Source organism: Seriola dumerili, unplaced genomic scaffold (assembly GCF_002260705.1).
Source record: "Seriola dumerili isolate Sdu_G_001 unplaced genomic scaffold, Sdu_1.0 BDQW01000189.1, whole genome shotgun sequence".
Classification (NCBI taxonomy): domain Eukaryota; kingdom Metazoa; phylum Chordata; class Actinopteri; order Carangiformes; family Carangidae; genus Seriola; species Seriola dumerili.
The window spans coordinates 3,525,631-3,549,786 of NW_019174444.1; the positions used below are offsets into that span (position 1 = coordinate 3,525,631).

General features: G+C 41.2%; 1 protein-coding gene across 2 annotated transcripts in view; it reads right to left on the reverse strand.

Annotated features, from left to right (window-relative positions):
- Nucleotides 1–24,156, reverse strand: part of pik3r3 (phosphoinositide-3-kinase regulatory subunit 3) — a 220,279-nt gene that overhangs the window by 80,553 nt on the left and 115,570 nt on the right. For both annotated transcript variants that reach the window (XM_022753002.1, XM_022753003.1), the window contains 2 exons: nt 20,583–20,775; nt 17,650–17,735 (listed from right to left, as the gene is read on the reverse strand). In XM_022753002.1, coding sequence (XP_022608723.1) covers nt 17,650–17,735; nt 20,583–20,775 — 279 coding nt within the window. The remainder of the gene's footprint in view (nt 1–17,649; nt 17,736–20,582; nt 20,776–24,156) is intronic.

Consider the following 24,156-nt stretch of genomic DNA (forward strand, 5'->3'; position numbering starts at 1 on the left):
AAAAATGGCTGTAAAAGCAGAGATGGATGAATGGATGGATGGATGGAGAAAGAAGAGAAGAGGAGAAGATATAGAGAGAGATGGAGAAAGAGGAGAAGGAGAGGACATCTGCTGTTAGCTGCAGGGTTTGAGTGAATGCCAGAGATGAGGTCAGAGCAGCCTGCCGGACACAAACGCTGACCACCAGGCTGGGACACATAGGTGAAAGCTCCTGATTTCACTGCAATCAAACATTCACACTGACAAATCATCACATTTTTGAAACAGAAAGAGACGTTTCACATCAGTTGCTATAAGGAAGAAAAAAAAATCAGGCTGTAGATCAGGGACTCGACGTAGAGTTAGAAAACAGCATAAATAGTGAATGAACAGAAAGTTTAGGCTCTATTTTAAAAACATGGTTGCATCATTTCACACCAGTATCAGAAAATAACACTGCGTCACACACAGTGTCTCTTTATCGTACTGGCATTATGACTTGTGTTAACTGATGCATTATACATATCCGCATCTCATCACATTTCAGCGAACATTAGAGCTTCCTCTCTTCTGATCTCACAGAGCTCCACAGAGAAGCCCGAGAGAAGAGATGTAAAACTACATTGAGATGGCTTTTGGTTCTTAAAAACCACAAGTATATCCTCTTATGGATCAACACTCATACTCCAGGAACACAGGGAAAGTGTAAAATATGGCTGAGGGCGGAGACTGCTTTGTTGTGACATCACAAAGTTACAGAAGTTATGATGCCTGGTTTTAATGCCCAGTTTCTGAATACAGGCTGTGTTGCATTTCTCTGTGGACTGAGGCTTTGATACTTTCACAGTATTAATATAGAACCTAGACCTGCTTTATAATCAAACAACACATGGAAATCTACCTGCATACTATATGGGACCTTTAAGTGGATTTGATGCCCCTATTGTACACCGAAAAAACTTATCAAGGTCTGGAGCAATTGTGATGGACGTGCTACTTTAGACTATAAAGGACCTTTAAGTGACCTGGTCAGGACTAGTGAAGCCAGACACAAAGCTTCAAAAAATGGGACATTTAAAAACAGCTGTGGTTACAGGCTGATTAACACAGTCTAACAGGGCACTGCCTTGTTCGTTTATCATCTGACCTCTTTTTAGTTATGTCACCATGTTTTCAAATCTTAGACAGTAACATGAGTACAATATCATCATAACTCAAAGAAATGCTACACAAAACTACGACAATATGACTTGTAACTTGTCATATAACATGTAATTGATAATACATCAAACCCAGACTTCTTTAACTTGGTCACAAATAGATTCACATTGTTGTCTGTTCGATCCGTCCTTCAGACAACCTGGATTACATCACCTATGTGAGGGAAGAATGTGTGCCAACACACTGCACCTTTCCAAGGTCACTTATATAACAAGGCGGATGATGATCAATGTGATCTAACCATGCCTCATGCTCAATACTTGCATACACACACACACACACACACACACACACATATATATATATATATATAATATTTAATAAAATGTGTGAGACCTTATGGTGCAGTGAATATTTCTCACCACTGAGAAACCATTGTCTGCATGAGCATATAAAACTCTCCACAGCCTAAAAATATAATAAATATTTCTCTTTGTGTGAAACAGAGACAAAAAGAAGGAGAGAGATTTTTATTATTCTTTTGAGAATACAAAACTCATTACTCTTGATCCCTCAAAGGCACCACAAACACATCAGAGCATGCAGCTTGGTTTTGTGTGTGTGTGTGTGCGTAGCTGCAGCATGTATCCGGCCAGATGTATGTGTGCCATGAGATCCAGCAGATTACCGTCACCTGTGGTTCTGCTGCCTCAAAGCTCGGCCTGTCAGCCACCAATTACAGCTCCCCAGCCACCCATAAACCTCCCAGCGTGAAAGGAAAGGTGAGATCGTCTCTTTATAGGAACCTGAGGAGGAAAATGTCTCTCTCTCTTTCTCCCCCTCTCCCTCTTTTATCCATCTCAGTCCTTATAATATCAGGCAGATTTCACATCTTTCATATATAGTGCCCTTGACCTTCAAGCAATACGAGGGGCTTGATAGAGCATCATAATGGGGCTCTATAACTTTCCGTGTGGTTGAGCAAGCAGAGCACTGCAGGCTAGAGGGGCAGCTTGCTACAGATTAGCTGTTAAAGTGTGTTGCCATAACTCGTTGAGCCCGTAAAACACATAAAACACAGCGGGTCAGGTACAAAGTCAGGATGCTAGAAGAAAGAAAAGAATCCAAGTCATTTAGTCTACTGTTGAATCCAACAATGTAAAAAAAATCTAATATTAAAGGATAAAGGTGGCATTAATCTACATTTTTCTATTTTCAGCAAAAAAAACTGTAGAGCTGTATCTTTGTTTGACTGTTTTATCTTTTACTGTCATATTCCTATCGTCAAAAATTATAAATTGACTTGACAACTCAACATGAGCACCTTGTTATTTTTATTCTGGGGATATACTTACACATAGCTAGTATTTGCATTTGTGTTGTAATTTTATCCCTTTTAATTCTCAGTCTTGCCAGTACATAAACACTTATCTGAAAATGCACATTCAAAACCAAGGTCAAAAGCGCTGCTGTCTCTTTAAATGACATTAAAACGTTTGTCAATCACCCCCACTTGCAAATATTTTTTTCATAGGTAAGTGCAGGAAAGGGAAATACATCTAGTGTTATGATTGGTCAAACTCTTTTTTTTCCTTTTCGACAGGCTAAAATGTGTACCTGCTACGCAAAATGTGTAGGGGCTGGCAGGTAGAGAGATAAGGTAAGATACTGTATATTGGGTTTTGGATACACAGCCAAACCAATCTGCAATGCATATAGATATACCTGGGTATCACCTGTATTGAAGTGATGAGAGAAACCATGTGAGTGGATCATCAAACACAGGGAGCTGGTGTACATTGAAAAGAGAAGGGGATCAAGAACAGATCATTGGGGTACACCTGTGGAAATGATGAGACACTTGAGACACTGTGAGGTTGCCTAATATACTGTCGCCCATAAAGTTGGAATAATTTTGTTTTCAGATACAATCCTCAGTTTATTCATATTTAAATGCATCAGTAATCACTTTTGACCAGGTGCAATGATTACATTATGTGTCCCAATTACCCAGGTGAAATGAAATAAATCAGATTGTCACAATCATTTCATGGAAAAAGGAAAAAAATATTTTATTCCAACTTCATGAGCAACAGTGTACTTCAGTGGGTGCCCAGTCCGGGTAGAGTGGATAGGAGGATTTAATAGTTCCTGTTTAAAGGTCCAGCAAGATTTAGCAGCTGCAAAGATTTAGTTGCTTTTAGCTAACTGTTTTGGTTTTGCAGCACATTTCCTGTCCGGTTTAGACTCAGTGCTTCCAGTAGCAGCAGCAGGCATCTGTTTTTAATCAAATAAGCTCTGATAAACCCACTGTCCACTACCTGCCCAGCACCTAACACAACACAGACAAAGTCAGAGACCAGCTGGTGAAGAAAGTGGAAAATTTAGCAACTAAACAGTTAGATATTTGTCTCCGGAGTTGGTGGAGACCTAAAAAGAGAGGGAGTTTCAAAACTTCAGTTGGACACAGACCACCTGAAGTCATCCCACTAGTGGGATGATCTTGTTGATCTGTGTTGGCTGGATGTAAGAGTAGGGCACTGATGGCTAACGCGTTAGCTATACCACCTTTATACAGGCCATAATGATATGTCAGGCAAGTGGGTTAGCATGTTCTTCTTTTCCACAATGGCCAAAAAACAAATGCAGCTTTAAAATAATCTAAAAAAAAACAGATGATGTTAACATATTTATTTTATCATGGGTGGACTTTTTGCAGTGTAGCTGACCACAGAGGCTGTGAGGGAGATAAAAACAAAGACAATACAAAAAAGGGCTACAAACACCTACTTATCCCTAGATGCTCCTCCATCAGTTTATTCCTAAACTTGGCATAAACAATTCGTCACCTACAGTAGCTCGGCTAACAGAGGCCTAATTCACGTCATATGAAGTCATGAAACTCTGGAGGCTGAATTTATAAAGCCTTCCAAGGCCAAAAGCTGCTCCAAACCGACCAATTTAGGAGTAAAATTCGACAAAACACAAGGCAGGACGAAGTGCTTCATGCATACTGATCAGCCCACTCTGTGGCCAGCTGTTCCCAGAGCTGCCCAGAGGTAAAGAAAACCAACTCATTAGTAATTCACATCGGGCTGAGTCAGGAGGAGAAAACAGTAGGTCTGATTTAAAAACAGAATTATTACTGCTGAAAAACAACATCTCCCCAGTGGAAGGTGGAGGGAGAGAAGTTGTCAAGAGGCAAAAACACACAGCAGACGTGGAGAGAGAAACAGATACAAACTGATACCGTGACCCCATGTTCAAAATTCATTATGTTTCCAAAAACATCTCAACATGGGACACCACACCTGATATTCACAGATATCCTCCAATCTACTATGTGTCATGAGTATGCATCTGTCTGTTTGTGTATGTTAGAGTAAAATAATTAGGTAATTTCTGAATCTGCTTGCGTCATGACCCCTGTTCTATCCATATTCATCTGATCCCTGATCAGTAAGGATGATTTCTGATCTATTGGCCATTAAACATTTTCAAATGCATCAAAAAAAAGGTCACAAAACAATTCATGTGACTATTGGTGGTGACTAAAAAGAGAAATTGTGGTCAGTCATTAACAGTTGGTAGGAAAAGGAACGCAAACAGGAATGCCCCATTGGCTAACATCCTGTCTACACAGGATGCATTTCAGCTCCTTTAGAATTTTAATCAATACAGATGTCTATACTAGCTGGAGCCCAAAGCATTTTTTTTTTTTACAATTCATGTGTTTTTACCTTCGACTTCATGTGCATTGATTTCTTATCAGGAAGTAAATGCTAACAAAATGCTCCAATGTGCAGCACTAGAGTCTGTCTCCAACAGTGAGTCAATCCCTATAGACTCCCATGTTACATGTTTACAGCCTGGTACAAAAACAGTTTTGGCCTCTATAGCTAATTAGCTCCTTCATAACAACTGTATGGGGGGTGACTTTTTATTAACTCACGAATCCTTATCCTCAAAGTCTCAGCTCCACACATGCCCCTCGTCTTTGCCCATTTTTGGATTAGTTGGGGGGGCGTTAGGGGTGGAGTCAGTGCTTTGCTTGACCAACCATCCATCCTGATCTCTTTACCAGCGCTAACAAGTCCACGTTACTTTTCTGCAAAAAATAAAAAAGACAAAAAGGGTTGTTTTTTTTATAAAACCACAAGAGGGAACTTGTCAGGAACACACACACAGGTTGTTTTACCTTTTTTTCTAAGGTTCGTTGAGTGGCTTTAGGTCTGGAGTCCTCATTTATTGTAAGTGTAACCTCAGAAGTTTACCATATCAATTTGTGTCGTTTATTAAGTAGTGCAATATTCATTTATTATTTAGTTTATAATATAATTAATTAATACTACTTCATTTAGTCTATTATATAATTTCATTATCACTGTAGCACTTAATTATTATACATATAATTTAGAATTCAGAGGTTGTTTACAACCCCCTTTAAAGTGGAGCACTTTTGGTTCCCACGTGCCATTGTTTGCAGGGGGGACAGGTGTGAATGACAGCCTTTTTAGGGGATTAAATGTGCTGCTAAGAGGTTAGGATAAAGTTGTGTCAACTGTCCTACCATGTACATAACATAAAATCCATGGTTTTCGGTTAACTTGGTCAAGCAGTGTTCTGTCAGTGTTTGAGTGATAGCTCACACATGTTGGAGAGGACTGCTGCTCTGATGCCTCGGCCTGCATCAGGTCATGTCAGAGAAAGAGAAGGGGCTGAACAAAGAGGTGGAGGTTGAGAGATACTGTAGAGAGAGTGAGAGGTGGTGGTGGCAGACAGAGATGTAGACAGGAGGCAGCACATTGGTATTCATGGCTGGTTTCAGCTCATCCATCCATCCCCGCCTCATAGTCTTTACATCACATTTGCCCTTCAGCGCAGCAAAATGTCTCACACACAGCTGGTGGAAACTACACATCTGCTCGCAGGGGAGCTGGACAGTCGATCACACACACGTGCCTATGAAGGCACACTTGTGTGTGTGTGCTTGTGTGTGTGTGTGTGTGTGTGTGTGTGTGTGTGTGTGTGTGTGTGTGCTCACACACTGTGCTGCTGAGCCTCAGCAAAAACAAGCTTTTTTAATTGCTACATGGGAGAATCAGATGTTTCATTTTCACTTTATGTGCATCATTATAACTTTGGGTCATAAGTTCAATGCATTATTGGTGGCTTGTGTTATAGCTTTAGTAGCATTACCATATTATTATTATTCTCGGACTGTAACAGATTCTCCTCTCAGTAGTAGAGTGCCTCAACTTCTGAGCTCCATTAACTGAGCAACCAGTTACTGAGAAGTCTGTGGGCTTCTTACTGGTGGGAACTGATGCAATGTGAGCAGCAGTCTGTTTCAATGAACCTGCATCCTGAGACAACTTCTGAAATTATGGTATTAAACAGAAAAAATGGATGTGAACTGTGATTCCACTTTATTTAACACAGGAGTGAAGAGCAGGGCTGTTAGATAAAATGATGTTAAGAATGACAAAAAATTTAAATGTAGTAAAGTATCACATGGATCCAGCCATAAATAAATGTATGTAGACTCCATGAGCAACAAGTCCTCCAACTTAAAGCTCCATATTTTCATTCTCTCCTGTGTTTTATTTGAGGTGTTGATAAATAAGAAGATATATTTGTGGTTTCAAGAACCAAAAACCATCTCAATGTAATTTTACATATACTCTCTTGGGCTTCTCTCTGGAGCTCTAGTAATGACAGGTTGGTGAGCCAATCAGAAGAGAGGAGGCTCTGAGCCTCTCTTCTGATTGGCTGACTGTTTTCTGAGTGATCCAATAAAAATATAGCAGATGCCAGGTAAACACGGTAAATCCTGCAAGGTTTGGATGGTGGATCCAGGTAGGGGCTTGGGGCATGGCGACTGCTTTGTTGTGACATCACAAAGTTACAGAAGTCCTGGAGGCTTGTTTAAAGCTCTAAAATATTAATTAGGGCCTGAGCACCAAAGGGTGTGAGGACCACATTGAAACTGAAATGTTTATTGACAAATTACTTTTGTAAGATGATAACAAAATATGAGCATATTTCGACAATACCACGAAAGCCTGTAGATGATGATATTGAATAGAGTTCTGCAGGGGTAATGTATTTTTGTAGTCCAGCCCTGACGGTAGCATCACCCTGGTTCCCTCCACAAACAGACAATGGGATTTTTACATTGTGTTTTGGATTATTACAGAAACTAAACAACAGTTTATGATCCTGACAGGTTTTGTTCAGCAGGACAATCTTCACTAATGAACACCACTTTATGATGTTTGGAGCCTAAATACAATCAGCAGAAGTAAAAAGCTAATGTTAGCCTATAAACCAACTACATCACGGTCACATGACTTCGACGTCAACACCACTAAACTTCAACTTTTAGTTTGATTCAGCTCTGACCTTTTCTACAAAAGCCTCTCCTCTTACAAAGTTAGTAACAGTTTGTATAAACACAACAAGGCTGTAAAGGTGGACTGGTGAGTAGATCAGTTTTCATGTTCAACGTGATGACATTTAACGTCCACGACAACCTCTGTAGTCTCATGTAGACACTTGTTAGCAACCGGCCTTTTTTAACTGACGTAAAAGCTTAAAGAAATCAGGACTGGGGTATTTACTGATGTATTTTGTGTCATAGAATAAAACCTGAAAATGTCCTAAGCTTGTGTTTTAACCACAGACCTTATTGCAGTCATCTAACAAAAAACACAGAGACTTCAGGATGAGGGAACAGCAAGTGCTAAAATGCAAAGTTATTTCCAGATTTTAGGACAGAAAGTTCAATTATTTCACAGTGGAAAACTTCAAACTTTAAAACAAGGTGTCTCCATGAGGGTGAGAGCTAAATTGTTAATAGAAACATGATTTTGAGATGTGGTAAAGAGAAAGCAGAACAAAAGAGATGGAGGGAGGAAAGGACAGAGGGAGAGAGGGGCAGTATGTGGCAGGAAGTGCAGCCTCTGTCCCTTATGAGCCTTAAAATTACATATGAGGGGATAAACATGGGAGCCAGGGGCTGTTTGATGTTAATTCAAGCTTTACATGAGCACATTACAGCAGAATTTGGACATTAACCAGGGGAGAGCTTCTTCCCAGAATGCATCATAAAACAACTCAACCAGAGAGCAGTGTGCTGGATGATGAGTATTATAAGATAATCCTCTAATAGAGACTGAGCTGAGGGATAAGGCTGTGTAGGGCTGAGGGATGGGGCTGTGTCGGAGGGTGGGGGTGGGGGGACTACTACACCGCTGAAGATTTTAACCTTTTAAATAGCACTTCTGTTCCCTGAGGAGGGTCTTAAACATCCCGGCCTGAATCAAATGATGGACTCAAAGGTTTAAAGGAGAGAATGACATATTAAACACAACTCATATGTTCTGGACTGAAGAAAACTTATGATTCTCAGCATCATCTTGGTTCTCTGTTATGGTACTAAAAATTCAGCTGCCAAAAACTCTGAGCTGTAGTCTCTGAAGCTCTTTGTGAAAGGTGCTGAAGCAAGAGTGTGGTGAGTGTTTAAAAACTGTCAGAGCCAGGGGATATGACTTCAGATCAACCTCATGATTATTTCAAACTTTTACCTCAATTACGATCAATGAACGATTACTTTGGTGATTATTGATCTCTCTCTTTTGCTGAGCCATCCACTCTTCATATTTGTGATTTGTGTATACAAATGCAAATATTTCTGCCCGTCCAGACTGAAACCCAACCCTGTTTACCAAAGTCTTCTTTTAGGGGCTGGAAAATTAGTGTGGTAAATGTAGCAAAAGTGGTTTGTTTTAAAAGTAAAACGTATCAGTCTGGACATAGTGTGCTCATGTGATTCATATCACCAGCTTCGCTTTGAGTGAATGTGGACTAATGTTAGTTGGATGGGGCCGAGTCATGTGGCTGAAGAAGAGGCAGTACTTTTTTAAGGGGGCAGGTTATAAACGTAGCTCCGGGAACAGTTTGATTAACTGACAAGAGCAAGAAGAAGTTGGTGAAAGGTTCCAAATGTCAGTTTTGATACTTTTTTGATAAACTTCTCAGCCCTAAACATCAGCATGCTAACAGCAGGTTAGCAGGTATAATGTTTATCATGTTAGCTTGACACGCTATCATGCTAACATTTACTACTAAGCTGAGGCTGATAGGTTTTGTTTTCCAGGTCTTTGGTCTTAGTTAACTTGATGACAGCAAAAGATAATATGTCAAGAGATCGCCAAAGTTATAACAATTCTCCTTCAGGGGAGTGTGAATATCTGCACTAAATTTTATGACTAATACTTTTGGGGAAATTTAACGCAAGACTGATAATGGTAAATTTATGTGAGAGCTTGATGAAAGTTAAAATGAATCAGCAGAGGATTTTTCCAGTTCATCCTCTGGGGACCATAAATGTATGTATCAAATTTCATGGCAATCAGTCATGTAGTTATGGAGATATGTCTTCGCTATCTGCAGATAGCAAAACTAAGAACGAAGAGTTCACCATGGAGGGTTCGTCTTAGTAGTACTCAGTGTTGGATTTGGATTTTCAATGAGCTGTTTCATGTCTGAGCTTCCACGATTCCACGATCCTCTGAGATTGACAACAGTGGCTTTGACTCTGTGTGTGTGTGTGTGTGTGTGTGTGTGTGTGTGTGTGTGTGTGTGTGTGTGTGCTGTAACCCTCACCTCCTGACCTCTTGTTGGGACTGACCAGGCCACATGTCTCCCTGTATCCAGCTAACAAAGCCATTTCAAAGGCCATTACCTTCATCTCTCGCTGTACTGACCCCTGACCTCATGATATGGTGGGCAAGAGAGAGGGGGGTGGGTCTACTTGGAGATCTGAACTCCTAAGTGGATTTTTTTTGCAAATTGGTGAAAAATTGTTTTGATTTCAATTTATGTCAGTACAGTTAACATTAGCAGCGTTTGGCACAGAATTATGATGGAGCGAGGTTAACCTGTGTATCATCAGCAAAACATGAAATATTAGTTTTAATTTTAACCACTCCTCTGTTGCATGAATGGGACAACAAAAAGAGGACCTAGGATGGCACCCTGTGGGACGCCACAGGAGATGGTAGCCAAGACAGACGAGGAATTAAGCAATTTAACTAAAGAGGCTGATTTCAATTGAGACTGGTCATAAGAATTAAAAAAAAAAAAATTATTATAAAGTGGCAGTTTCCAAACAGTGGTACTGGTTCAGAGAAAGTCTGTAGCCCTGCTGTAGAGACATGAGTCTGCAAAATAAGATGAATGATAAGTATATACTGTAACATTACAGGATAGTTAATGACCTTGAACATGGCTCTGTCAGTCAATGCTGTGTCGCCCCTTATTACTCCCTTTCACGCCCACAATGAGATACTGATTTTACACTGAAGCAAGTCATCAGGACGCTATCAAGCTGCTACCATCACACCTTCAGAGGAGGTAGGAGAGGCCTTTTTGTGATAATGACCAAAAGGTATGACGCACTGTGTGATATCAGAAACATCATTATTCATTCATGCAAAGGACGTAAAGAAAAGGGTGTGTGTGTGTGTGTGTGTGTGTGTGTGTGTGTGTGTGTGTTAGTGTGTGTGTGATTAGCTGGTACAGTAAGCCATGTCACTGTGCAGCTGAGGGAGCACAGACTGAACAGAGACTCAAACCTACCAAATACTAATAAATACACTCGCTAAAAGCTGAAAACTGGCTTGACCTTAACCATGTTATACAACCATGATGCCCCGCACAAATTTACACATGCTCGAGCATGTCTGTCTATGTGTGTGTGTGTGTGTGTGTGTGTGTCAGTGCGTGTGTGAAGGGTTCACAGTTAAGTCATGTCCTGACTCTACTCCATTGGGAGGAAAGTGCCAGCTTAACATCCAGCGTAATCCTGCTGTACAGGGTCAGCAGCAGGGCACACACACACACCCACACACACACACACACACACACGCACACACTCACACACACACACACACACACACACATATACTGTATGTATACCCATACACATATGTAATATTTATGTACTTACATGCATACACATTGTCATCCAACCTCACACATAGAACACGCCCTCACACACTCCTGGGCACTCTCAGCTCTGACCATGGCACATTATAAGTGTGTGTGTGTGTTATTAGTTTAGAATAAGATCGAGGTCATTCACACATTAGAAGCGGAGAGGCTCCAGACTTCTGATTTCCCCCTTTATTAGTTTAAAAATCAAAATGCTTTTACGTAGAAACAAAACCAAACATGTAAAATGTTTTTATTTTCTTTATTTGCTCTTTTACTGCTGCATTTTGAAAAATTAGCTAATTTGAAATGGTAAAAAAGTGAATATTAATCTAAAGTCTGTATTGTGAAGGACAGAGCTGGCATACTTACACATTGTCTCTTGAGTAAATACACAGTGAGGTCGCCAGGTTGGATACCATTGTGTCAGTACAATGAACAAAACTTAAACCTGGCTACTGGCAACCAACGCTGCCAACTATTTGTGATTGATGAAGTCACTTGAGAATGCTAGATGGTGTAACGCGCTAATTTTGATGTGTGTTGTCATTTTGTAGCAATTTGCATATAAATGATTAAAAGTTTATAAGATTAAAACAATTTTTAATGTGAGCTCATCCTCATCCATCTCTCCCCCCATTTCATCACACCGACCAAATAAATTGTAACAAAAAGTAAAGTAAAGTTTTTACACATTTTCATGCATTTACAGGCAAAGGATTGGACAAAATATAAAATATAGAAGTGCATTTTCACAAAAACTGGCACAATTCGTGTCCTAGAAAAAAAATATTAATTTTCCAGGACAGTCACCCAGAAAATCAAATAAGCCTGAGAAAACCAGAACAGGTGGCAGCCAGGTAGCAACCCTACTCCCTCCAACTTAAACAACTAATGGATGATTTGCAATGACATCTCAGTAGGAAACCTCCCTAAAGGGGCCCCATTTACCCATTTATTAGAATAAAAAGAATGGGGTTCTGTGATTGGTTACTAGGTACACCCTTTCAGAGCACATTCACGTCTCTGTCTGGCTGGTGATTGGTCGGCCAAAGGTGCTGTTGCTCTGCCCCGTCCACTGAACACTGTCAGTCCAGTGGAGATAAGGTGTGTCCAGAAAGTCTCTAAATATGTAGCTAACTTCTTTCATGAAGAAAAAAGTACCTAAAGGTTTTTAAAAGTTGCCAAATCTAGTGAGAAAATTACTAAATTACCAACGCCACTCTGGAGGAAACGTCCTTAAAGGGGCTTCATGTGTTGATGAGCACTGGCCTTATAATTTGGGATATTTATAATGTGACAACGTTGAAGTTATTTATTTATTCATCTAGGTTTTTATTGTTCTTAACATTTATATTTTCTACTTTCTACTAATGTGAACATTTAGAATAAAAAAATTTTTTAGATTTCATACATTTTTCGTTGGTGTCAGATTATTTATTATATAATTGTGAGGAATGCTGATTGGAGGGGCCCCCTGGCAATTTTTTGCCTAGGGCCAGACCGGACTCTGGAATCGCTCCTGTTTATGCTAAACTAAGCTAACCACAAACAAGATACACAAATGTCATCTGAAACCTAGCTAGTAATAAAGCAATGCTCTCCATGGAAAGAACAAGGATGAACATGATGAGGGCTGTGATGATGTGAGCAGAGTTTACCACCGTACCCTCCTCGGCTCCATCAGCAGCCAAACAAACGGTCTGAGAGAGAGAAGCAGCGTGTGGAGAAAATGACAGTGTGTGTAAGTGTGTGAGTGTATGTCATATTCTTGCCAAGCTGCGGGCACGATTTGCGTGCCAGGGAAGGAAAACAGCTCATAACAAAAGCAGAGAGAGAGAGAGGGCCAGAATGTGAATGGGTGTGTTTGGGAGTTTACAATCCTCCCTTTTTTTCCTTCTGATTTTGGCGTGCAAGCTCACAGAGCGGCTGCACGAGGCCAAAGCTTCACAGGCAAGTGATGTGCACACACACGCAAACACATACACACACACACACACACACACACACACACACACACACACACATACACACACACACAGACGCTGAGCTGGAGCACTCAGGTGGAGTAGGACTGGTCGTATATTCAGACTCCATTTGGAGAGCAGGTTGGGAGAGGAGCTCTCCTGAGAGGTCAACAAGCATGAACATAGACACACACACACTCGCAAACCTTTGTTAAGGGGTTAACATACCGCCAACAGGCACTGTGGTGACCCCTGACCTCCACTAATGCTGTCTGGAGGGGTGGCAGGGGAGGTAATGGGTGAGAAAAATGCTCACACATGAACCTGACCTCTCTGTTTTAGCCTCTCTCACTCTCTCTCTCTCTCTCTCTGCATTCATCAAACATAGAGAAGCTCAGTCACACATACAGCCACTGAAACAGCAACCTGAGCTGAACACACACACCTTGACCCATTAAGTAGCTGAACATCTCAATGTTTTTGGAGACCTGCACTGCAAGGTGCTGAAATGTTTCAGGGCAAACAATTCAAATCCAGACGGCAGTGTACGAATCTGTACCACAGATATGTACCATGGTGCATCAAGCTAATAGGTAAAGGCTAATACAGAACTGCAGGCTACAGAACACACTCTGCATCCTGGGGCTATATCCACACTACTCTTTTCATTTTAAAACAGACGAGTCCAGACGAGCAATCACGTACATTGAGCATGTGCGAGCCGGTGAAAACAGGAGGCAGATTGTCTACTCTGCAGTTGGTTAGTTGCAAAAAATACTACAAACAAGGTACAGGAAATACAGCTGTAGCATTAAAACATAGCAAAAGAGATGTTTTAAAATGAAAATGTAGTAATGTGGCTGTAGCCTGAAGGATATAAGCTAATTACAGATACAGCATTGACAAATCATAAACCATTCACAACACCAAAAACCTTGAGGATAACCACACCAAATTAATTAGGTGTAATCAGGGTGGCTGCAAATCATTTCACCATTTCCGAAAGAAAATGGAACTATGATGTCAAAAGTTAATGTCCAATTACAGATTTTTAGAATGACAGATCACACTGAATATTTGGAGAAAGTCCATGAAGTGACATAGTATAGTAGTAATAGTAAACAGAGTATCATCAGCAAAACTCCAAACATTCCTTTTAATTTTAACCAATCATCTGATGTATTACTGGAACAATAAGCACAGGACCTGCAATGGTTCCCTGTGGGACACCACAGCAGATACTAGCTAAGGCATTTGAAAAATTAAGCAATTTAACTAAATAGGCTCTGACTCTAAGATTAAAAATGAACAACTTCAGGGCTGTTAGATTAATAATAATCACATAATGAAGCTGTTTATTCACTGGGTCGTGATTTACTCTGTCAAAGGTCAAACAAAATGAGGTCAAAGAAAAGTCATAGGTGAGATCCAGCCTGCTTATCCCTTCAGTGTTGGATGAAGCTGATTTTGTCCTTGTCCGGTCGTGTTTCAACCATAAATCTCACTTTCATCTGTTCACTAGTCCAGCGACCTTTTCCAATGTCATCTCCGAGTGAACACCACCGCTCCATATAAAGGACACATAACCCCTGAGCCACCGCTATAATCACTGCTACGACCGATGTTTCAACCCCAGCCCGAACACCGTGGCCCTCAACAGACCAGTACAACATCGTACACACACACACACACAAACACACACTGACCTACTGACATTTACACACACAAACATGCACTGACCCTCAGACAGTGACCTCAGCAGACTGGCTTGGCCCTTGCAATCAGCCACACACCTGCTGTCTGACCTTTCCCTCGTCCTCATACAGCCTCATTGATTAGGGCATTTCTTAGACCTCAGCATCAGACTCATCTGTTGTACAAGTGGACATACAGTGCATCCGGAAAGTATTCACACCCCTTCACTTTCCCCACATTTTGTTATGTTACAGCCTTATTCCAAAATTGATTGATTCCTTTTTTTCCTCATCAATCTACACACAATACCCCATAATGACAAAGCGAAAAAGGTTTTTTAGAAATTCTTTTATTATTAAATTTATTAAGAATAAAAAACTGAAATATCACATGTACATAAGTATTCACACCCTTTGCTATGACACTCAAAAGTGAGCTTAGGTGCATCCTGTTTCCACTGATCATCCTTGAGATGTTTCTACAACTTGATTGGAGTCTACCTGTAGTAAATTCAATTGATTGGACATGATTTGGAAAGGCACACACAGGTCTATATAAGGTCCCACTGTAGACAGTGCATGTCAGAGCAGAAACCAAGCCATGAAGTCAAAGGAATTGTCTGTAGACCTCCGGGACAGGATTGTATCGAGGCACAGATCTGGGGAAGGGTACAAAAACATTTCTGCAGCATTGAAGGTCCCGAAGAGCACAGTGGTCTCCATCATTCGTAAATGAAAGAAGTTTGGAACCACCTGGACTCTTCCTAGAGCTGGCCACCCAGCCAAACTGAGCAATCGGGGGAGAAGGGCCTTGGTCAGGGAGGTGACCAAGAACCCGATGGTCACTCTGACAGAGTTCCAGCGTTCCTCTGAGGAGATGGGAGAAACTTCCAGAAGGACAACCGTCTCTGCAGCACTCCACCAATCAAGCCTTTATGGTAGAGTGGCCAGACGGAAGCCTCTACTCAGTAAAAGGGACATGACAGCCTGCTTGGAGTTTGCCAGAAGGCACCTAAAGGACCATGAGAAACAAGATTCTCTGGTCTGATGAAACCAAGATTGAACTCTTTGGCCTGAATGCCAAGCGTCACATCTGGAGGAAACCAGGCACCTCTCATCACCTGGCTAATACCATCTCTACGGTGAAGCATGGTGGTGGCAGCATCATGCTGTGGGGATGTTTTTCAGCGGCAGGAACTGGGAGACTAGTCAGGATCAAGGGAAAGATGAACGGAGCAAAGTACAGAGAGATCCTTGATGAAAACCTGCTCCAGAGCGCTCAGGACCTCAGACTGGGGCGAAGGTTTACCTTCCAACAGGACAACGACCCTAAGCACACTGCCAAGACAATGAAGGAGTGGCTTCGGGACAAGTCTGTGAATGTCCTTGAGTGGCCCGGCCAGAGCCCAGACTTGAACCTGATTGAACATCTCTGGAAAGACCTGAAAATAGCTGTGCAGCGACGCTCCCCATCTAACCTGACAGAGCTTGAGAGGATCTGCAGAGAAGAATGGGAGAAATACCCCAGATACAGGTGTGCCGAGCTTGTAGCTTCATATCCAAGAAGACTTGAGGCTGTAATCGCTGCCAAAGGTGCCTCAACAAAGTACTGAGTAAAGGATGTGAATACTTATGTACATGCGATATTTCAGTTTTTTTATTTTTAATAAATTTGCAAAAATTTCTAAAAAACATTTTTCGCTTTGTCATTATGGAGTATTGTGTGTAGATTGATGAGAAAAAAAAGGAATTTAATCCATTTTGGAATAAGGCTGTAACATAACAAAATGTGGGGAAAGTGAAGGGGTGTGAATACTTTCCGGATGCACTGTATGTACAGGCCTCAAGGAACGTTTGTACATATATCTTGATTTTTTCCATTACAAAAAATATACTCTGTATTTTCAGTAACTAATTAGATAGTGCAAACAAGTGTCACAGTTTAGGTGCAATCAAAAATGTTCCATCCAAAATTATATGTCTTTTTAAGAATCATGACAGAATTAACATCCAATTTTGGCATTATGGTGTCTGACACCAAAATTATTTTTACTCTTTCAAAAGCTTTTACTTTTTCTTTGGAAGTGAGTAATCTCAACTAGAAAGGAGTAAAATGTCAAATTTTTCCTCTGTGAGGTCACTGTGATGAACACAAACAATTCATATCAGTGGGCCACTTTTGGTTTTATTCAAAGTTAAAATCACATGTTCCTTCTCTGGCTCAAAGCCCTCTGTTCTAAGAAATGATGCTGTTTTTTTTAAGCTTCAGTAGAACTGATGCTGAGGTCTGAGGATTTTCTAAAGTGTACATTAAACAGTCCATATGCACAAAACCAGATATGCCACGTTCACATTCATCCCCTCGCCCTCTGCTGTTAAAACAGGAATGAAAAAGAGGAATAACCACCATGTTTGGTCTCTCCGTACATCGAGGTTGTAAACTGAACTAACAGAGGACAAAGTTAAAGCTGTTGATGTCACGCTTCATGCCCAATTTACCACAGCAACTCAGGCGAAAGAAAAGTTTGTGTTTTCCACATATTTCACAAACCAAACGTGTGTTTTCGGCAGCAGTTGCGGTGCAGCGGGGAGGGGGGAGGGAATGTCATGTTTCCAGTGTGAGAAACTTGCACTTGAGGAACAAACTTCAGCCACTGAGCAGAACATTTCAACTGCATGTGTCTGTGTGTGTGTGTGTGTTGAGATATGGAACAAAAAATCCAAGCCAAGGGAAATCACATTGCCACAACATACTCACACATCTACAAACAAATATGATGGTTGCTAAGAGAAAGAATAAGAGTGTATGCATGTGGTGTATGAGTGTGTGTGCATGTTTATTATCCTACCTGGTGCAGCCTGCATCTCCATGAGACCTCCTGTTGCAATCAGAGCCTCCAAGATCCTGATGTGATGCTCCGGGTTCACGTCCGCACTGTCGACAAAAACAACAACACAGCATGAACACTGACCAATGAAAACATTAACTTTTTCATATACCATACCATTTCACATACACATGTACAGATCAGCACTTGTTTTAAATGTCTTCTTATTTAATGAATTCTTTTCTTATTTATTATTTTTATCTCATTTTAGATCAATGCTTTTAATGTGTTTTTATGTTCATGTTATGTCTTTTCATGTGACGCACTTGGTGCACGTCATTTCTTTGTTATAAAGTACTTTGTGCGACATTTCTTGAATGAAAGGTGCTATACAAATACATTTCCATAGATGAAAAAAAGAGATGAAATATTCTAACACGGGATCTCGTTCAAATAGCATGGCATGCTATGACACACCGCCCCACTCTCTCCCCGCCCATTGTGTACGTCATAGGTGAATTGGTTGACCCAGCTACGCAAACAATCACCACTTCTGACTCACTTACTTCCTTCCCAATTTCACTACATCTCCACAACACACACACACGCCGCCACAGGGAGAAATTCCTTGGTAATTTCTGGAAAAACAGACGCAGACGAGGTTGTGCAGGGTGCAGAGAAACAAAAAAAGTACCATCCAGCCCCGTTGATGCCATTCTCTTAGCTCTTAAACTTCTGGATGTTGATGTTATAACATGAGCCAACTATCATGCTTACAGGTTCTCCTGTTAGTGAGGGCAGGGATCACTACAAAAATAACTGGTCTTTGTTCTGGATCAAGACAAGTTCAAAAAGTGAAACAACATCCAGCCAGGATGTTTTTCCAGCTCTTTGGCTAGCTGTCTCACAAATGCTGAATGAAACGGGAATACCCTTCCCACCCAGATGCTGTGGGACTTTTTGCAAGAGTAGTGGCTGTGGCTGGAATAATCAATGGTTTTACGCAATAAATGGAAAGAATAAAGAAATGGTTGAAATGCCAAAGAGTGTGAATGACATTTCACAGCTGTGTGGGAAGTACCTTATCATTTGTGGCTTTCATGTTTTGATTTGAATTCAGATTTTATATAAAAAGCCATGAAACATGTACAGAACAAAATGTGAGAAATGACATTTTCCCAGGCAATTAGACTTTTGATTTTAAATTAGCTCTGCCTCTTAAAAGTGCTATCTCATAATTAGAAACAGTTTCCTTTATGTGCTATGCTTGTGTTATACTACACAGCACTCGTGTCTGAATTCCCCATCACCACCTAAAGAGTACCAATATGGGAGAGGTTTTTTTTGAGTGTCCAGGGTTTTAGAAATATATCATGTTTATTTGACTGCACAAAAGATGAACAACTGTGTTAGAAAATATCTGGTTCTTTGAGAGAAAAAGTCAAAAGTACAAGCCTGTGGACATAAAAACTGTAGGAGAAAAGTTAAACTACAACTCCCATAGTGCATTTCAGAAAAAAACATCCAGTCACTGAACATTTTGGATGTGTAATCTGCTAATGGCATGCTAATGCTAAGGATTACACTAGATAAGACATTCAGCAATCTCGAAGATCTCTGTTTTGTTATCTTTGGCGACACCTGTGGTGATAAGTGGTAATTGCAGGTTTGTTGTTGAACCATCATGCAGGATTTCTGCCAGAACTCGTCACTAACTTTAACTGTGTCCCAGTTCAGGGGCCGCATCCTACGAATGATTTCTACTTTGCGTCACCCTTACCGTTGCATCACAAACTGCAGCTTCCATCGCTTAGCAACACTTGGGCAACGAAGGATCCACCCACTGGAAGGAAAAGAAGAACGCAATTCTCGGCCACGTATGAAAGAGCCATAGTTGTCCCACTTTGACGCAATCAGTCTTCAAACGCAGCCTCTGAAGGATGCCGCCCCTGAGCTGAGATGCAGCTTGTGACTCATGTTGCTTGTGATTTTGCGGGTGAGTCACACCAGACACCCAGTTCATAAAACTGTAAAATGCAAGAACTTCTACATAATTTCATCAATGGGTAATAGGCTCATGCTTTTTAATGAAAATCTTCGAGATAGCTACTTTAAATCAGTTCCATCTCGGTGTACGGGTCTGCTCTGGGCGACTTATGGTTCAGTGTTTTGTTCCATATTTGAATGAGTGTTTTGAATTTGCTGCAAACTGATTCATGCCTCTGACTGGCTTCTTATCCATGGCAATGCCAGCTAAGGTCATGAGTATCATAGTATTCAGAGCATCCACTAAACAGAAACATGATTCCTCAGAAACAAAGCTGAAATAATACAAACGTGGCAGCCAGAATTTATGATTTTATCATCCAGGAGACTCCTGTGTTTCTATGCTGAGGTAACACTGGGGATATTAATGAAAAGAACATTCTGATTTGAATTGGGATTTCACAGTCGGGGAAATTCCTTCCAGATCTGGTGGTTGAGAGGGGGGGGGGGGGGGGGGGGGGTTCTCTCTTCTGTGACTCAAGGTTTTGCTCCATTTTTCCTGTTACCTGCTTGAGGGAAGTGTCATTGTTTCTGTCCCCCCAGAGATGGACTCTGTGATAATCAACCGTACATGTGCACCTCATTTGAATTTGAATAGATAAAGAAGCGAAAATGAGAGACATTAAGTATGCACTGAGACACAACAAGGTGTCCTGATCAAAGAAAATAATGCATGGTGTGGAGGTAAACAATGCCACGAGCTGTTTTCCTTACACCTGAAAATATATTCTCTCTCTTATATCATGGCCTCATGCTGTGTTTACATCATCCTCAGTGTTTCACAGTGTTTTTGTCAGTATGAGCCGCGGTTAGCCGACTTTCACCATGTCTGAAATCATCTAACAGTTGAGGACACCTGCCAGCCAATCGTAAACAAACCAAAGTTAAGATGAATAAATGAGCCGTACCTGAGAGTGGAATGCTTGAAGACGGCCTCGGCGAAGGCCTGTCCCAGGAGCCTGGAGCCAGTCTGGTTGTGTTGGCTGACCCGGGCCAGGTGTCTGCTGAGGTGGAGCAGCAGCTGGTAGTTGGCCTGAGGGATGCTGGGAGACTCCAGGATCCTCTTAAGCCTCTCCCCGCACTCCTCTACACTCTGACTCTCTAGAAGACAAGAACAATACCCTTATTTCATTTGATTTAGCTTCCATTTAAACGTGTGCACTTTATTAGGAACACCATATGAATACTGGGTGGAGCCTTGATTTGCTCCACAGGATCTTTGAAATTTTCCTTTGACATTCTGCTCCATGTCGACATCATCTCTGCAGATTTGTCAGTTGCTAATTTCCTGTTCTACCATGTCCCAAAGGTGGTGTACTGCATCCAGATCTGGGGCCTCATTTATAACTGTTTCAGGCACAAAACAGGGCCTGAAAGAGGCATCCGCCATTTCCCACACAAAAGCTATGATGTATGAAAACCATAGACTATAAATAAAGATGGACGTAGCCTCTGTGATGTCACCCACAGGTTTCTGAAGAGCAGGTTTGAAGCTCAGAGTGAGCTGTTTCACCGTCGCCACCTTGCCAGTACCTGACTCCGCTCCTAACTCCCAGCTAATCCATAAATGGGAAAAGAGGAGGGGCATGTGGTGAGCCGAGACTTCAGCGCATGACAGTTTGTGCCAAACATACACTCATCCACCTGTTAATCAAAGCGGCCACACCTCAATTCCCATAACTTTAGTCCTTAATAAAAATGTAAACAGGTGAGTTATATAAACAGGTGTCATGAAGGAGGAAATTAGCTCTAGAGACCAAAACTTTTTTTTGTACCAGGCTGTAGACATGTTTATTTCTGCTGTGAAGTTGGACATTTTAACATGGGAGTCTATGGAGACTGACTCACTGTTGGAGCCAGACTCTAGTGGTCATTAGAAGAACTGCAGGTTTTGGTTCTTCAGTGTTGGCTTCATGTTTCAGCCTAGGAAGTTGATGCTTGATAAAAACAAATGTGATGGGAGAACATGCACACATGTACGCAAACTATGACCCATGCACAGAAACATTTTGATAATTTTGAATTTCAGCTTTTGTGCACACATTTGCTTTTAGTCTGAACTCCTACGCATGAACGTTTTATAAATGATGCCCCTGATGACTGGGGAGGCCACTGAAGAACACTGAAACTAGTTTGGGACTGACCAGTAGTCAAACAAAAAAAGATGAACATGCATCCATCTGTGAGTCTCAGAGCAGACACCCTGCACACCACACGCATAAACACCTTTCCCATTAAAACACATGTCAGCTTTTCCCTCATTCACATTGAACCCAGACGTCCCGACCGTGTTGCCCGGCGAGCAGCACCTCCATTAGCATCCATCTGAGCATGCAACATCTTGCTGATTTTGAGATGTGTGGCCTTGGCAGGACATCAGTCATTTGAATTCCGACCCAGTCCAGCAACCAGCTGCTAGCCAGCTAGCCTGACAGAAGCTATGAAAAAAAATCACAGGGGCTTCGTATACGGATGCTTGTAAAAATGTCACAGCAGGAGGCGGCAGGGGATAATACCAACTCCTTTTCTTGCATTAGCCGGGGTTCAGACAATGGGGCGTGTTTGAAGAGGAGCAGACGTATTGATGAGCGCTCTCACCACAGGCCCTTTACCACCGCAAACAAGCAGCAAACAAGAAAACATCTGTGCCTGAGCCTGCTGTGTGCTCGCTTTATGACGGGGAGGCTCAGTGGGAGAGCGCAGATCTGCCACTGAACACCACAAGAACCCACAGAACCATTTATCTCTGTCTGGAGATGTGTCTGTCTACTCAGGGATTTCGTTCACAACAAGGTTCCTCTTCTAGATCCAGTGTCGTCACAGTCCATGTCCAAATTTATAAGATGTCGCCCAGTGAAATTAAAGTCATATTTTTCAAACCAAAACCTGATCAGGACTCATCTTTAGCAAAATCATACATTCTTCCCTCTGTTTCATTGAGTGTTGTTATGTGTACTTTGTGTTGAAGATGTGTAATTATCAAAATATAATATTAACCAAACCCTGAAAGTAATTAAAAACTTACACAACTTTTTGTTTAGTTAAACGAAAGGAAAAAAAGAAAATGTGCATATTCTCTTTCTTTTCCGAATAAGTCTTTTAGTCATCATGAGGTTGCCAGGCAACCAGCAGAGCCTTCATAAAACTACTGCTCATGGCACATACATCTTCAAGCTACAAGAATATTCATGAATATACTGTTTTACAGCCAGAGGTGTAGTGCTATTCACCTGCATGGTTAAGCTGTGGCTCATTTCAAAGGTTATATAACCACTGTTCCTATATTCCTATGGTGACAAGTATACATACATCAGTGAACTATGATCACATGATGTGTGATCATGTGATCATAGTGTTACAGCAGGTTGCAGCAGGTGAATGAACACGACTAGTTTGCATTTTTAATTGTTTCATTCACTGATTTTGTGTCGAGCAAATGAAGCCACATTGGAAACATCCATTCAGAGGAAAAGCTGCAGGCAGGGATCAAGCTAAGCTAACAGCTAGGCTATGAAAACCCATCTAAGCTAGCTTTCATTTGAATGAATGATGAATGTTTTCTGTCTTTTCATCTTTACTGAATGTTTTAATTCACCGAGCAGCTCAGAGGCTACCGGCAGCTACCGGCTACTTTTAAGGTGGAATGTTTTCTTGCGTGTTATGTGCAATGTATGATTGACATTTGGAAATCAATCGATACACCTTAAATGTCAATGACAACTTTGACCATTTCATTTGTTTTTATCAGCTCTCTACAACCAGATAATGTGAACTGCAGATATTTTATTTCATCATTTGGACAAAAAAAAAAGTGGCGGAGCCTCATTCTGGTGCGCTCCGGCAGCACTGCACTTATGGTTACAGCACTGGCTCAGGGTAAAGAACATTATATTCATAAGCGGATTGTACTGCATCTCTTTGATTATTTCATAACATACTCCTAAACACATCTTCTGTTATTCAGAAGATAATAAATTTGAAAGAAGAAGAAGGATGTGTTTCTTCACATGGAGTGAACATTCAGCTTTGTGTCTGGAGCTTCAAGTGCAGAAAACTGAACATACACAGTGTCCCTGAATATTAACCTCTTATATATGTATGGAGAGTAAGAGATTTGACTGTGACTAGAGGATTGTGTACATATCATGGTTTAATAACAAGAATGACTGGATTAAATGCTCAAAACACAAAGACAACAGAACATATAGAAACTACACCACTACTACAACATAGAAAATGCAAAACACTAAATTTCTGACCCTCCCCACACTTCCACTTTCAGCTTTACAGTTAACAAACACTGCAGAGCCGGGCTGGTTTTACGCAAAGGTCACTAAAGGTTAAAACCTCCAAAAAAAGAGCAGAAAACGCTCTTTTCACTCATAGCGGAGAAAAGTGTTTGTGGATCTGGGCTTGCAGCAGATGAAACAGATCTTCCTGACACACAGCAGCCATATGTGTGTGTGTGTGTTTGTGGAGACG